Below are 16,712 nucleotides of genomic sequence, written 5' to 3'. Positions count from 1 at the left end.
ACAATTACAATAGGAATTCCAAGCTGAAATGTGAAATATTAGGCCCTGTGGACTCAACATCCAGCCTTAAAATAATATCCCAAAAACTTTTACTTCTCTGAGGATACTTTTGCTCTACTGCAGTCCAAAATACGAACTGAAAAAACAAGGGGCCACAGATAGAGATGGAGAGTCATGTGTGTAACCCACCTCCTGTCTCTCACCCTGGAAATGAGTTTTATCTTTTAATAAAACTGATATCCAAGCTCGTGATGGCTGAAATAAATCATCAGTGCTGGGTGGTGTGTGTACACATGTAAGCAAAACAGAGAAATCTGTGCTAACTCAAGGTAAGGGTGGATAAATATGGAAAACCTAATGCTACTACAGCAACATGTAATTTAGCCTTAAATGGCAGCACCTGAAAAATCCACTATTTTAAGACACTAGTCTCACAGTCTTGATGGGGTTAGGACTGGCCTCTCACACTGCCTCTGTGTGGGGCTTGACTGGCTTTTCTGATAGCTCAAGTGCTGCAAATTTATTTAAAAGAGAGAATAGAACGCCGACTTTCTTCACTAACTCACTCCAACTGGGTTCCTGACTGCTTCTCTTTTGTCCCCACCCCCCGCCACTGCCCCTCACCTTGCAGTACCCCTCATCCCTTTCTCCAGCTAAAGAACAGCTGATAGAAATAGGCGCTTTTTTTTTTTTTTTTTTAACATCAAAGGCAGCCCAGAGCAGCCTCAGCCTTGCCCCAGCCTCAGACAGAAAAAGCTTTTGATGCCTCTAATTGCGAAGCTTTTTGCAGCTGTACTTTATCAAGGCAGTAGTGGCAGGGCTTGGAGGACCCAGGCGAGCCAGAAGGTGGCGGCGAAGTCACCTTGGGAAGAGGAGAAGAGGGTCAAAGAGAGGAAGGCGGAGGGGCTGACCCAGACGGAAGGACCAGAGGGCGTGCCCCTGCTCTGAGGTCAGTGAGGAAGGGTCAGGGGGATTGGAGAGAATTCCAGCCATAAGGAAGCAGTGCCCGAGGACTCTGGCGACCCTAGTCGGTGATCGGCTGACCCGGGCAGGGAGAGGAGGGTGCCCTTCGCAGAGTCACGGGAAGCTTCGCCTTCTGGGCTTGCTTTCTCCCGCCTGCCCCTGCGGTTGCTCTCTGCCCCAGCGAGCGGAGCACTGCTCCAAGACGCTCTTCTCCTTCCACCTCGGCGCCCCCACCTGCCGTTGCCCCCGCCCGCCGAACGCACGCCCAGGAGGGCGGGCCCGGATTTGAGCGCAGCCGCCCGCCGCTGGAGAGCGCTGGGAGCCCTGCAAGCGAGCAAGGCCTCTCTGGGCGCCGCGGGCAGCAAATCACTCCCCGAGCCTCTCGGGCCACAAAGCGGGACCTGCCTGCCTCGCTCCCCAACGCTCCCGGGCTGGGGGACTCGGGCAAGCGGCACTGCGCTCCGCGGCCCTCGCCGGTCCCAGGCAGCTCCAGGAGCGCTCCAGGCTGGGTTGGGCTGGGCCTGGGCGAGCCCGGCCGCTGGGAGGAGGCCTCGTAGCCCTTTCCCCAGGGCGCGGTCTCCACCTCTCCTGCTCCTCCTCGCCAGCTGCGCCGCCAGCTCCCATTGTTCGCCCCGCCCGCCTGGCGACGTCCGGGTGCTGCTCCCTGGGCCTCCCAGGCGCACCTACCTTCTGCTGCCGGCGAGCCATGTCGGTGGGCTGCTTGGCATTAAAGGGGTAGGCGATGCAGCGCATCACGAACACATACAGCTGCAGCCTCTTCTTCCTCTCCTCCTCCTCTTTCTGCAGCCGCTCCAACTCTTCCTTCTCCTTCTCGCTCACCACCGACGGGCTGGGGCTGGAAGGCCGGCCGCCGCCAGCGCGGCTGCTGGGTTGCAGCCCCCCGGCCCCGCCGCCGCTGCTCGCACCGCTGCCCCCGCCGCCGCCTGCACCCACCCCGGCTCCGGCGCCGGCGCCGCCGCCCCCCAGCCCGGCGCTGCCGGCCGAGCCCTCGCTGGTACGGCTGGGAGACAGGCGCGCGCCGGACGCGGCCGAGCCGAGCACCTCCTTGCCGCTCTCCTCTTCCACGATCTCATCCGATTCTTCTTCGCTGGACGAAGGGTCCAGCATAGTGGCGCCTGGGGAGCGGGGTCTCTGGAGCCCCCGGCTTGGAGTGCAAAAGGTGGGGGGTGCTGGAGGCAGCTGGGGATCAGCTCTCCCGGGTGGGCGCTTCTCCCCAGGTCAGGGAGCGAGAGCGCTGCTGCTCAGCCTCGGCCGCCGCGACTGATCCTCTGCCCGGCGGTCGCGAGCTGGGCTCAGACCCAGGAGCGCGAAGGGAGGAGGGGAAGGGAGAGGTGCGTCCGTGGACTCGAGGTGGGCAAGGGGGAGAATCAATTGCGAGCCCCGAGCCCGCAGCCGGATGCCATCTGCGGCCGCTGAAGGAGGCGCCTCCAGAAAAGATGCCGAGTGTTGCAAGCTGTCGATGCAGCCAAGAGCCGAAGAGGCATCTTGCCGATTGGGGAGGGAGCGGCGCTTACGTGTTTATTGGCTTAACTCTCCCGTGTCCGCGGCGTAAAGGGCTGCTGCAGAGGGCTGGAGGGGGGAGATTGCGGAGCGTCCTCAGAACCTCAGTACTTCTGACCCCAATACCTTGCCACCCTCCTCCCTTGCCGGCTTCGTGGATAAGATTTTTCTTGATCTCTGGCTCTCATTGCCTCAACCCCATTTCCCCTCCCGCGGACAAAAAGTTCTTGGGGAGGGAGAAATCCAGAAACCAGCCGAGCGGGCTGTTTGGAGACGCTAAATCGAGAGGTCTTACTTAGGAGGAGGAAGTCCGTGAGATCTTATACGGGAAAGAAAGGGTCCATCTCCTTTCCCCAGGCTTCTTTACACCTGGGGCGTGGGGGGCGTGGGGGCTGGGCAGCGTGTTTATCCCACCTGTGTAAACTCTGATTCCAGCAACTTATTCCGCATGCGCCCAGTCTAATTAAAATAAAAGTGAATCAAATTTTGAATGGATTGGTGTTTCGACCAGGCAACTCAGCCATTTATGTAGCGCCCCCGCCCTTGCCTACCCCCCACCCCCAAAATCTATGATGAATCTTCTTCAGTTCCCAAGACCTGGGAATCCTTTCTGCTGAGGTGAGCCTTCCAGAAAAATAGAAGGGTTTCTGGTTGCTTAACCCTCCCTCCATTCTGGCTCGGTGGAGGCTTGGGGACCCCGCGATCAGACAAAGACACCCGAAGAACTCAGCGGCGTCAACATCTAATGCGTCGACCGTCGCACTCTGTTCACCCCTGCCTCTCGGTTAAACTATTAATACAAAGCAGCAGATGGTGCCTGCCTTCTCCCTGCCCTTTTCACTTAGGCCAATAAACCCGGTAAACGAGGGAGCTGGCCAACGTGCTGAATGTAACCTGCGACCCGCACGCAGATGGATGAAAACAAACCACCAGCCACCTTCAGAACTTAGGCTATCTAGAGACCTCTCCACTTCATCGCCTATATTTATGTATTTTCTAGTTCTCTAATTATCTGTAGATACTCGTGGGAGTGATTTTAATAGTGTATGTAGCATGAGTTTAAAGTTTAAATCACATTTGTCTTTACGTATTTTATAATTTACCATGAGTTTTACTAGCTTTGATAGTAAAGTGACCTGTTTGAGACCTGCAGATGAACTCAAAACAACTGGTTTCACATTAACCCAACAATTCTGTTTGATCTTTTGAGTTAAGTACTTGGATGGCTTATATTTGACTTCACCACCATACCTCAAGGACACAACTTTTGTGGCCATCACACATTTGGTAACAATACAAAATTTAAAAAAAATTGAGCAGTGTGGGGATTGTGACAGTTTTGCAGCCTCACTTTTTAATTCTTCTAAAGAAGTAAAGGATGTTCAAATCATGTGGTATTGGTTTTCCTGGAACAGAAAATATAGTAAGCCAATCAATTGATAACAGCCTTTATCCAGCACCTTTTAATGAAGTAACACATTGTTCTAGGTGCTTGGGATAGATAGAATTTTTAGAAGGCATTCTCTTAAAGAGTCTATAATCTCCTTTGGGAGCTACAACATAAACATGTGAAAAAGATTGACAGCACTTATTTTGAGACAAAATACCAACAAATCCAGGTCAGTAAACTGCAAAAAGCTTGCATGAATGAAGCAACTTGAAGTGAAGGGAATCATACATTTCTCAAAGAAGAGAATAAAATCTTAAAGGAAGATATCATATACATGGGTGGTGAAAAGAGAAGGTATTGCAAGTGGAATAAGTGGTTTGCAAAGCCATAGTAATAGGGCAAGGGAACAAGTAAGGTTAAAGAGTGTTATGGAAATAGGGTATGGGTAGGTGACAGGAGGAGGAAAGAAAGAGCTAAAAATACAATGCATTTGGCAAAATAAAGGGACCATGTTTAGGACACAAATTAAGGAGTGTGTGATGATTTGGGGAGGAGATGCTGTTAAAGGCCAGAAACAGGTCATTTACTGATTAAATATTTCTTCTAAGGTCTCTTTAGGCATTTAAATACTGTCACATCAGACATTGGTGGCAAAGTGGCCATGAATTCCGTCTACAAAAACACTTGGAATTTCTCAATTGCTGTAATAAAGTTTTGTTCGTATTTTTCCAAATTCCTTTGGGATTATGTGGGTTTTTTCCAGGTATAGTCATTAATATAGAAACTTAATATCCACCTTTTGTAAATTACATAAACCTATGATTTGGGTATTAAACATAACATTGCTTACATAAATCTAACAATCTTCTCAATCCCCCCCAAGAGTATTCAAAGAGGCTTAAATAGATTTCATGAGAAATATTTCCATATTTTTTTCAAATGGTGAGCATTGCTGTCTTTCAAAATATACACCCTTTCAAAGACATCTTTTACCTTAGCTGAAAGTCAACTCGGTGTCCTTGGAGATAGTCTAAATATTTGTTAGTGTTGAAGATAAGATATGGCAGCCAGAACTTTTGAGGCATCTGCAGTAGGGATTGTGACTTCCCTAAATGTACATTTTGATAAACAAGGGAAAAAATGACCACAGAACACATGCAAAGTCTCTTAACTTTTGTCTACCTCTTGTAAATATTTGTGTTCTTATTTTTAAAAACACAATTCCACCATAGATTCTCATACACCTAAGAATTTATGTCCTTCAGCTATTTTACATGCTTGCATTTTGCCCCACATCCAGTTCTGCTTTGTAGAAAACTTGGATAACCTCAAGATGATGGAATAAATTTTAATCAACTATCTGGAGACCGTATCATGAAAGTGGAAGTTATAACATTGAATTTTGTAATCCTACCCCCAAAAGCAAAGTCTGCAGAAAATGGAAATGACTGAGACGCTAAGCCAGGATTTCCTAATCTAAACCTAGATGATCTCCATCCTTCTATGAAGTGTTTGCCTCAATGTGTCAAAGGCCACAAGTATGAGGAAATATCTGACTCACTGGCAATTGATAGTTTGGTAAAAATAAACCTCTTCTTTATGTCACACATAAAACACATTTCCATCGAATATAACTGAATTTAATGCCCACTTTGATATTTTTGTGGGTTTGTTACTCAAAAATAATTTAAGTTAAATATTTTAAAAATTTCAATAAACTTCATATTATCTAGATGTGATCATCTCATCTAATCAATATTTAATTTTGTTTAAATTATAAGACTAGCTTGCAAGCTCCAAAATGGGTTAATTTGATCTTACAGTGTACAGGTCAGGTTAAATGCTTGGCCTCTCAACCCAGACAGTCCTGTCTCTACCACTCAATAGTAGAGCTATCCTGAACAAACTAATGATTCACATTCAGTATCCTCATCTGTAAAATGGGGGATAATAGTACTCTCTTCCCCTGGAATGACAGAAAAGATAGATGATATATAAAAAGCAATTTTCAACCGATTTTAGCTTTACATTTTTTTTCCAGTGATCCAAGAGGGATGTGCCATAAATGTGATGACAAGAAATTGGACACAAATAATTAGAAGGAAACAAACATAAAAAAAATCAAATAATTCAGAAGTAGATCCTGAAAAATAGAAGAGTTGCTTATTTATTTACTTGATGCCTGTCTGGTTTTAGATAGTATTGTCAGGGATTAGAAATGGTCTATTTTGTTTGAGAAACCTACTTTTCATCATTACTCTTTGTATCATATGATGATTCTTACTAAAGTAAAATGAAGCAGGTTAGGATGAAATTAAAGGATCATGATAAGGCTAAAAATAATAAAAATCGAGCCACACCAAAGTATGTTTCACTCTAGGCAACAAAACATGTTTTGGAATGATAAATAATATTACTTGCAAGAGCTGGCCTTGGAAAATCACTCTCATTACTTAAGAAGATGAAAAAGAAAAGTGGGACGACACATTTTACAATAAATAAGTCAAATCCTGAAAGCCAACTATTCACAAGAGTAATCATGTTTCTTGTGTACACAATTTCTTTTAATAGAAGTGAGAACTAGATGTGGTATGGATTGAAATGCAGTTTATACTGGTATTTACATGGACAAGATGGAGGGTTTTGTCATTTTGCATTGACTCTGAAATACAGCGACATACCAGCAAATGAAAGGGAAAAAAAGTACCCAAGTGGCTGTTTCCACATCAAAAAATACTGGGTAGATAATCTGCCTAAGTAGCCTAACTCGCCAATTAGGTTAGCCTTGATAAATGCTAACATTACATCTTCACCTTCTCAAAAGAATTTTCTGAGCTGATTGTCTGGGTTATAGTTATTTTCACAGACTACAATGGCTTTAGTCTGGAGGCTTTCTTCAGATTGTAAATAGGAATAACTGAAATCAGGGTATTTTCATAATAATCAGTTTGTTTTCAGTTTTAAATATCTGAAATGGAGAGTTCCTTTGTTTAGGCTGCCCTAAAACATAGGGGTCTTACCCAATTTTTTGGAGAAAGAAAATAAATAAGAAAAGGAGATTGAGAGAGGCTTCATAAGTAAAGGGAAAGTAAGAAAAATGTAAGGATGAGTCCTGATCAAAGAGTAGATACTGTCATCTGGGTTAGGGGACATTAAGGGCAAATATATTTGGGGAAATTCTCTAAACCAGCCCTGATCACCTAGGTGCCAAACTAAACTAACAAAAGGGAATTTCATCGATTAAGGCCTGGGCCCTGCTCATAGGAGTGTACTTCTTCTTCCTCTTCTTCTTTTTAGAGTGACATTGACCTTCCATTTTAGAGTCCGCTATTCCAGCCCATTGTCATAAGAACTCCATCAGTCTTCTCGTTTCTTTCATCAGTAAGAGCTTTCTGTCCCAGTCTTTTCCAAAATAATATTTGTGGAGATGCTGACATGCTGTTATTTTTCAGTCAGAAGTTGTACCTAATGATTTACCATGAGAATCAAGGGACTTCTAAAAGAACTTGGAGTCGCATTATGATAAAGTTTCATATATTCCAACCAGGCTCTTACGAGTGTACCAATCCTTTTCTTTTATTGTCTGTTATCCCGTGTGGGTCTTGAGAGAGATATACAAAGAACAATTGCATATAAAAATCATAATGGCATTATGATAACTGGGATGGGGCTCAAAACTCCCCCAACACAGAACTCTGATAATTCTAAAGTGAGTCATATATTTTTGGCTTTATATCTAAGCAGAATCTCTACCTTCATCAGCCAGAATTCGTTTCTTCATGTTTTATCATCCTCTGCTCAGTGACAAGGTACAGGAAATGGAAATAACAGTTCAGTAAGGCAATGCCTGCAAAAAGAGACAAATTGAAGGGTCTGCCCCAAGATTGCAGGTCTTGAATCCACTCACCCCAGTCACATGGGGTGACAAACATGGATGACATACCTCCTTAATGAACAGAGTCCTACCCACTAGCAGACATGCCTCAACTGGCACATGTCACCTAGTAAATCTAATTTATATTCCCTCTTCTTGAAGAGGAGACAGAAGAGGATAGAAAAACAGGCTGACGGAAAATCAAGAGTTTGCTTTTGAACGGGAGGAAAATATTTCTTTTTTCCTCACCTATTACTATGCTCATGGCTGAGGCCCCTCTAATAAAAGACAGATTGGCCGGGCGCGGTGGCTCACGCTTGTAATCCCAGCACTTTGGGAGGCCGAGGCAGGCGGATCACGAGGTCAGGAGATCGAGACCACGGTGAAACTCCGTCTCTACTAAAAAATCCAAAAAAAGTAGCCGGGCGTGGTGGCGGGCGCCTGTAGTCCCAGCTACTAGGAGAGGCTGAGGCAGGAGAATGGCATGAACCCGGGAGGCGAAGCTTGCAGTGAGCCGAGATTGTGCCACTGCACTCCAGCCTGGGCGACAGAGCGAGACTCCGTCTCAAAAAAAAAAAAAAAAAAAAAAAAAAAGACCGATTAACAAGAGAAAAGCATACAAATTTATTTAATACACATTTTATATGACACAGGAGCCTTCAGAAATGAGGACCCAGGCCAGGCGCAGTGGCTCATGCCTGTAATTCCAGCACTTTGGGAGGACAAGGGGGGCGGATCACCTGAGGCCAGGAGTTCGAGACCAGCCTGGCCAACATGGCAAAACCCTGTCTCTACCAAAAATACAAAAATTAACCAGGCATGATGGTACATGCCTGTAATCCCAGCTACTTCGGAGTCTGAGGCAGGAGAATCACTTGAACCTGGGAGGTAGAGGTTGCAGTGAGCTGAGATCACACCACTGCACTCCAGCCTGGGCAACAGAGCAAGACTGTCTCAAATAAATAAATAAATAAATAAATAAATAAATAAATAAATAAAAGAAATGAGGGCCCAAAAAACAGGGAAACCTGTATATTTTTATGCTTAGTTTTGATTAAGAGTGGAGAGTCATAGAGAAGTATAACTGGACAAAGGGAGTACGATCAAATGGTAGTAAACTGAGAGGGACTTAGAAAACCTGTTGGTTCATACTCTTCTCTATTTCACTGCATTTTCAAAGATAAGGACATCCATTTCCTATGAATATACAATGGGTCCTTTCACGTGAGTATCTTATCACCTGCTTTAAAGGAAGTTCAAAGGATTCTTTCCAAGTTTTATGGCTTGCTTTACGGAAAAAGGGTGTGGGAAGGTGAAATTGACCTTCCTGCTTCTGCCTCTGCTGTTTCTCAAAAGCCAAGGTGCCATATTCTGGGGTAACATGTTCTGAACTCTATTTTGGGAAACGGTTGTGTGTGCCTGTAGTCCTAGCTACTTGGGAGGCTAAGGTGGGAGGATCACTTGAGCCCAAGAGGTGGAGGCTGCAGTGAACCTCCAGCCTGGGTGACAGAGTGAGACTCAATCTCAAAAAAAAAAAAAAAATCATAACCAAAGCTGCTACTTTTCACTAAGTGGGTGAGCCTCTTGGACTTCTGCTTATTCTGCAGACAAGAAAGAATGGGTTTCTCATTAGTCATATTTATTTGGAATTTTGGCCCTATGCTTGACAATATCTTTGAAGGAGATAATAAGCTAATGCATGCATGTGCTTAGGACAATGTATAGCACATGGTAAATTTCTGATAAATGCCAGTGGAGATGGTGATACTGTTGAATACTATCTTTTATTTCAGATAACAAGGCTGACTCTTATTTTTCGGAAAGGAGAGGGGCTGAATTTACTAAGGTCAGTGAGAAACATTTTGCCCTGTAAAAGGGAGGCCACCTAGGACTTATAACATTCAGTAGGCTGTTCTTATCGTTCAATTACATATTCAGGGCTATTGCAGGTAACTGTCTTCAGTTTCTTGCTGACATTTTACTGGTTGGGTGATAAAAACTGATGAATGTTCAAACTGTACCCAAATTCATGACACAAAGTATGTGACTTTAAAAGTAATTTCCCTTAGGAGTAACTAGTTCAAAAATACAACAAGAATTGTAGCCTGATAAGGGTTTTCCCCCCTAAATTTTTCCAGGTTGAGTGTCATCTAGATGATAAAGACAAACTTCTGACATCCCCATGATCATCTTTATATTCCACAATGATCACTATAGTCCCAACATCAACTATCTGGTCTCTTTGTCCCCATAATTACCCTTGTTTTTACCATGCTTTGTTTCTTGATTTTTAATTCTTGTAGACAAAGCTCCTGGATAAAACCTGTCCAGGTACCTCCTGTTTTATTCATTTAGTTGTCTCTAGAAAGGAAAAGGTCACTTGACCCAAGACTCTAAAACACTCAATATTGCAAAAAGTACAAATTGTGCCACTGTTATCAGGCCGGCCTGAGTTCAAATCCTGGCTTTATTAGCTGTGTGACCTTGGAAAAGAGAGCTGATTCTTTGATTCTCAGTTCTTCAATCTTGAAATTGGCAATAAAATATCAACAATGCACAGGGTTTTTGTGAAGATGAATCAAGTTAATGCATCTAAAATACTTGGCACATTGAAGCTCTTTGCACACTAGAAAAGAGAAAAAAACAAATAAAATGCTAAACACAATGTCTGGAGCATGTTCAGGAAATAGAGGCCATTATCAATATTATGCATGAACTTGTGTCCCACTGACTAGGATAACTACAAGAAGAGATATGTCCAGCATTTGCCTTCTGCAGAGAAGTCAAGTCCTCCTGGAAAGGCCTCTGCAAAAATTCTACTTTGTTATCAAGAACTTAACCTTCTATCCCTGAACAAAGAGCTGCATTTGAGATAGCTTATAAAAATACATGAAGTTATCATTATATATTTTATCAAAATTCATCTCAGGAAGAACTTATTTGCCACATGGCCATGAAATAAGATGTTATAAACAGACTTGTAATGAGGTTGACATTCCTGAAAGAAAAAAGAAAGAAAAGGCCATTCAAACATTGCTTTTTCAGGGCTCAGCTAAATAGCTTTCAGAAAGAGCTTCCACTAGCTTGTATTTGCATAACAAAAAGATTCCTCCACCTTCCTATAGTCTTATTTGCAGATCCCCAGTAGAATATTTATTAAAGTCTAGATGCAATTAAACCTTTTGTGAAATTTGTGTTTGATCATGAATAGGGGTGAGTCAGAAAGTCTGAACGAGACTGAAACATAAAGGGAAGTACACAAGAAAGCACTCTCATCTTATATTTAGCAATGGCATTCAAATGACAAAAAAAAGACAATTTTGGAGTAAGATGAAGTTTTCCATTGAGTGTGTTCATTGCTAATCTTGGTTTCTTTGTTTATTGCTCTCATTAATTCAACTAACATATGCTGGATGTTGGAAGATTTGTTTATAAAGTGGTGATGGGAAAGGTAGTCTTGGTCTAAACTACTCTGTCTGGATTTCGAAAGTGCTTTATTATAAGAGGAAAATATAGTGAGTCGTCAAATAGTAGTGTGTGTTTCATTAACATAACAAAAAATGGGCTTCAGATTGCCTCAGAAATATGCCATAAAACCTAAGCTTTTTAAATTTCACTCCCAAAACTTGAAAGAAAGGCTGCTCTCACCTCTATTATTGTTCTGAATTAGAAATTCTTTTTAAACTGTCGATATTTTGCTATGAATATTTCAAAGACGTGGTTACTAAAGAGTTTTCCTAACCTGGAGAGGAATTTGGAGGGTCAAACGGTGATTTTTTTTAACAGAAAGGAAGGCCTGAATTAGTCAAATAATTTTTTCCATAATTTCAAGAAGACCAGAGGAGAGCTGTGCATTTGAATGGTTTGCTTCAGTAAAAGAGAGCAAATTTTCTTTTGCTATGATTTTGTAGGTTTAAATTTCTCAATGTAATTTTCCTGCCACCTGATCTTATTTTCTTTTGCAAAGGCAAAACAAATAAACTTGAAAGGAAGAGGGAAGGAAAACAATAATCTATGTTTTCATGTTCTGGGATTATTTGATTTTCTGGTAGGCTTGTCTTGCTTACTTATAATCATACCAAAATATTCATAATTTTAAAATTGGCAGGAAATGAAGCTGCAATCCTTCTGTCCCTGTTGGAACATATAGGGGAATCAGGATTTTCTCCTACCCCAGAGATTCCTTTCAGCATGCGCCAATTTTCATGCCTGAGGATGCTAAGTGACAAGAATTCTATGTGAAATCATACAGTGAGCCAAGAGTTCTGGTGTACATACCCTGAAAGTGCATTCCAGGACCTCAGAGGCATTTCGATTCTACTAATTGAAAATGTAGATGTGTTTTTAGCAACTGGAAGTAGCATCACCGTCATTTAAGTTAGATTTTGTGAGCAGAGGCTCTGGTAATCCTTATTTATGGCAGGTATATGGGAACTTATTAAATGACTCTTGACTTTAGAGTTCAATTATTTTTCCATTGACTTAATACACATTGAGCCCCTATTCTGTACCAGCTTCTGTGCTAGACCCCAAGAATACAAAGTGAAACAGGCCAAGTTTTCTGCTTCCAAGGAGCTCACAGCGTAGTTGCGAATACAGACAATAAAAGGAAAAATGATAATGTTTTCTGAAATGTCCAAGGATAAAGCTATGTCTTGGGGGTTACCAGATCACTGAGGGGGAGTACTTGGAGTTGGTATGTGAAACATCCTGAGGAAATAGAGAAGAGGTGTTGACAATGGCCAATATCTGTGAAATATGTATGAACGATGGAAATAGTACCAAAGAACGTGATCCGGGGAGAATCTCTGTCCAGTTGAAACATGTCTCTATGATAGTGCCAGAAACATTTTAAAGTGATATATTTCCTGAAGAAGGATGGCGGGGGTGGGGGCAGTTTTCTAGGCAGGGAGAACCCTGGAAACAGGCTAAGGGGCAAAGAACAGTATGTACATAAAAGGGTAGGCTCAGATACTGAAACCAGATAGGTTTGGGTTCAAATCCTGACTGTCACTCTTTAGCTACCACCGAATCATGTAGAAATTTTCTAGAGCAGGTGAATCTACCTAACAATCTGCTTTGCTGTCATTCTACTTTTAATTTAGATTTTTATTACTAGCTTTAGCAAACTCTGAGATTAAGTAACCTTTAAGATTTGCCATTATTTGGAGAATAATTATGGTCATAATAATGAAAAATACTGATGATAATAAAAAAGAGGACGATATACACAATGTTCATGTATAGAGTATTTGCTTAGTCCACGTAGACACTAAGAGCTTGTGATGGTTAATTTTATGTATCAACTTGACTAGGCCATGGGGTGCCCAGACATTTGGTTAAACATTATTCTGGGTGTATCTGTGAGGCTGCTTTTAGATGAGATTAATATCAGAATTGATAGAATGTGCAAAGCAGATTGTCCTCTCTAATGTGGGTGGCCCTCATCCTATCTATTGAAGACCTAAGTAAAAGAAAAGGGCTGGGTGGAGGGAACTGCACCTACCTGACTGCTTAAGCTGAGACATTGGTCTTCTCCTGCCCTGCAACTAGAATTATACCTTTGGCTCTGCTGGGACTGCAGGTTGTCAATTGCAGATCTTGGGAGTTCTCAGCCTTCATAATCACGTGAGCTAACTCCAGATAATAAATGTCTTTATTTTGTATGGATATAAACATAGATATAGATAGTTAAATATATAATCTCCTATTGGTTCTTTTCCTCTGGAGAACCCTGACTAATACCGTGCTTTAAATGTTTTATCTCATTTTTCTCTAACAAGTTTCCCATAGCCTTTATTAAAGATGGAGTCTTGCTATGTTGCCCAGGTTGACCTCAAACTCCTGGTCAAGGGACCCTCCCACCTCAACCTTCCAAGTAGCAGGGACTACTGACACTCACCACTTCACTTAGCTCAATTCACGGTCTTGATTTGAACCTGTGCTCTTAGCCACCTCAGCATACTGTAGGACAAATGAGATTCTAAGAGTACTTCTAGCTTGAAATCTGAATTCCTTTCATTATAAAGGTCATCATTAAAGGCATTATTCCATGGGCATTATTTAGCTTCAGAGCTCAAAAGGTGTAGCTTCAAAGTAACCATTGTTCCCACCACCTAAAATGCAGATGATGGTCAATAGGAAAATAACTTTCACAACACACTACCATCCCTGGTGGCCTGAGGGACAGCTGAAACTCCCAAGCCCATAAAACAACATAAACAAAAGATTCCATGAAACCGACGGAGTTGAGTTTAGAAAGGAGCTTGGAGCCTCTAAGATTTTCAAGGTAAGTCTCTCTCCATGAACTAGGGGAACCAGGACCTATTGCTTGGACAAAGAAGTGGGAGAGAAAATGTAGGATTCCAGCTACTTCTGTCCTTTCTTATTTCCCGCCTCAATCAAGTTTGAACAGCACACCTGTTTATGTGGAGCCTTCCCTTGGAGATCACAGGGCATATGTTGGCTGGAGGTTTTACTTTGCCATCCGCCCATGGCAACTCAAGACATTATCTGCTGTAACTACTGGACTATGGTTTTCAAATTTTAGTGTGCATAAAGGATGCCTGAGAAGTATCTTAAACATGGAAATTTCTGGTCTCTATTTGCTAAGATTTTGATGCAGTGGGTCTGAGATCGGTTTCTAGAATATGCATTTTTACCTTAGGGGAAATTGGTACCTATGGCTATGTCCCCAGTTTAAGAAATGTTCTTCAGGGACTTTTCACTCCCATGAGACATGATGGAGGAGAAGGGACATAGACTTCAAATTATTCCTGGTGCAGCAAGTGCTGAACAGAACCTGGAAGAGAGAAAGATATTTTCCTGTACATAAATAGGAAAAGAAAATCCATGGAGAAAAAAAAAATGGAATCTTAATGACAGTGGCATTCTGAGGAACTTAAAATGAGGAAATATCCAAGCCCAAGAAAATGACATTGTCCACACAGGTCAAATCACATCCAATCCAGAAGGGTTTCCCTTTTTCTGAAGGATTGGTTTCCTCCCTCTCTTTTCTCTGCTCAGCTATGGAATAACCTAAGTACTACTCCTCCCAGAGGAATCCTGCTGTGCTCCAAGCTCTCATTATCAGCCCTCCTGATCCTGCTTCTTACTCTAAGGGTCTGCGTTTCTATTTGATGGAGACGGAACGTGAACACCAGAAGAAAAGTGATGTCTGGGAGCCTCTGTAGCCTAGCTCTCTATCCCTACCTGAGGAAGGAAAAGCTGTTCATCAAGGACAGCTGGCAAACCTGGACTGGAGTATATCTCAGGAGTGGGGACTCCTAGGCACAGCATTCAGGTGAATATCACGCACTACACCAAGGCTTCAGTCTCATTCTTGTTTTAATCCATAGAAAAATGAGTCAGGGACCACATAAAAATTTTCTTCTGGTTGCTACTCAATGGGAAATATATTTTAAGAAGAGAAAGCTATTTTTAAGAATTACTTTTATTAGTCTATTGATTCCATACTTAAAAATGGGTCAGCTTTCCTCCTGCGCAGCTGAAGGTATTTTTGAGAAGTCGTTAAATAAATGCAGTCACTAATTTGCTGCTTGGAGAAGTGACCCACTCTTACCCTCTGCTGAGGATAAGAGATGGTTTTGTTCTTAGCCTATTTTTCATTTACTGAGAATCTCTGACCTCTCCATCCCAGGTTAGGCAGTCATGAGCCCCTGTAGGATTCTCAGACTCAATCTGTAGTTATTTTAAGAATTTAAATTACGTAAGCGAGGCTCTTTTTAGAATCCCTTCTTAGGGTCAGTCCCACACAGGACATCCTTAAAATTGCTACCATGAGCATGTGAGAAGCTTTTACCATTTAGTCTTTTGTGATTAGGGCTCCAGAGGCTGCTACTTTGAGAAGGAGAGTGCAGGTCATCTGGCCTCTCTACTATTCCTAGAGAGTTGCTGGGCACAGCCCTAGTAGCAGCAAGGAAATGGCAGAGGGAACGTCCTGCTTTGGTTATGAAAAACAGAATTTCAACTCAAACTGGTCAAATCAAGTAAGGCAATGTTTTGGCTCCTATAACCAAAGTACAGCAATAGTGCTTCAGGCACGGTCTGGTCCAGGGCTCAAGACATGTCCCCAAGTCACCCTTTCCTTTCAGTTCTGCTTTGCTTCATGCAGATCTTATTCCAGGTCAGGCCTTCTTCATGTAACCTGGCAACTCCAGACAATGTTCTTTCAGTTTAAGTGCTTTGCAAAGAAATATTATTTCTTCTCGAGATAATTTTGATTTGAAACTCACTGGACTTATTTGGGCCAAGTGCCACTTTTGCTCGATCACCTTGACTAATGGCATGCAGTGCTCTGATTAGTCAATTCAAAATCCCATGCCAATCTTGCAGTCACAGTCACCTCCCTGAAGGACATGAACTGAGATGGGGAATAAATTGTTTTTCAAGGAAAATACGGGTTTCATCCTCACAAAAAATATCAATGGATGTTGGGGAAAAAACAAAAAAAAACTTATTGTGTATTACTTGATTAGATAGGACAAATAATAATTATGAGTGCCTTGCTGGATTTGGGGGGACAGCCACTATCCCCAGGACCCTCACACCCTCAAATCTCAGGAAGCCTCTGAAATATGACCAGAGGAATAGAAGTAGAAAAGCTAACCCGATCATGATACCACCTGCTTGTCCTGCCCAAGAGTCCAGTGTGCAGGAGGCTGAGAATACAGCAAAAGTTCAGTCCATTCTAGCTTTGAAAATCATATAATTTCATTCAAGAGAAAAAAATGCAATTATTTAGTGCATGCCTACCATGTACAAGTGCGATGCTTGGTGCTGCTGCCTCCCCACTGACAGATATTGCTGGTCAAGGCATACCATTTAGACTCATTGGGATTAGAGGAAGTCGAAGAAGTAAAAATGCTAAAGGGGATGCAGTGATTTTAAAAAAGCTTTTGAGAGAAGGAAATATATCTTGTTCATTTCCATTATCCGTATTAT

General features: G+C 42.6%; 1 protein-coding gene across 19 annotated transcripts in view; it reads right to left on the bottom strand.

Annotated features, from left to right (window-relative positions):
- Positions 1 to 2,478, bottom strand: part of CADPS (calcium dependent secretion activator) — a 478,648-nt gene extending 476,170 nt beyond the window's left edge. For 4 of the 19 annotated variants that reach the window (XM_030801937.1, XM_030801938.1, XM_030801943.1 and 1 more), the window contains exon 1: positions 1,651 to 2,468. In XM_030801937.1, coding sequence (XP_030657797.1) covers positions 1,651 to 2,091 — 441 coding nt within the window. In that variant the 5' untranslated portion in view covers positions 2,092 to 2,468. Of the gene's footprint in view, positions 1 to 1,650 lie in introns of all 19 variants that reach the window. The other 15 variants (XM_030801925.1, XM_030801926.1, XM_030801929.1 and 12 more) reach the window with 7 other exon arrangements.
- Positions 2,479 to 16,712: the final 14,234 nt, after the last annotated feature.

This window comes from Nomascus leucogenys, chromosome 21, assembly GCF_006542625.1.
Source record: "Nomascus leucogenys isolate Asia chromosome 21, Asia_NLE_v1, whole genome shotgun sequence".
Classification (NCBI taxonomy): Eukaryota; Metazoa; Chordata; class Mammalia; order Primates; family Hylobatidae; genus Nomascus; species Nomascus leucogenys.
The sequence above is the reverse complement of the archived record's forward strand: the minus strand, read 5'-3'. Positions and strand labels throughout refer to the sequence as shown.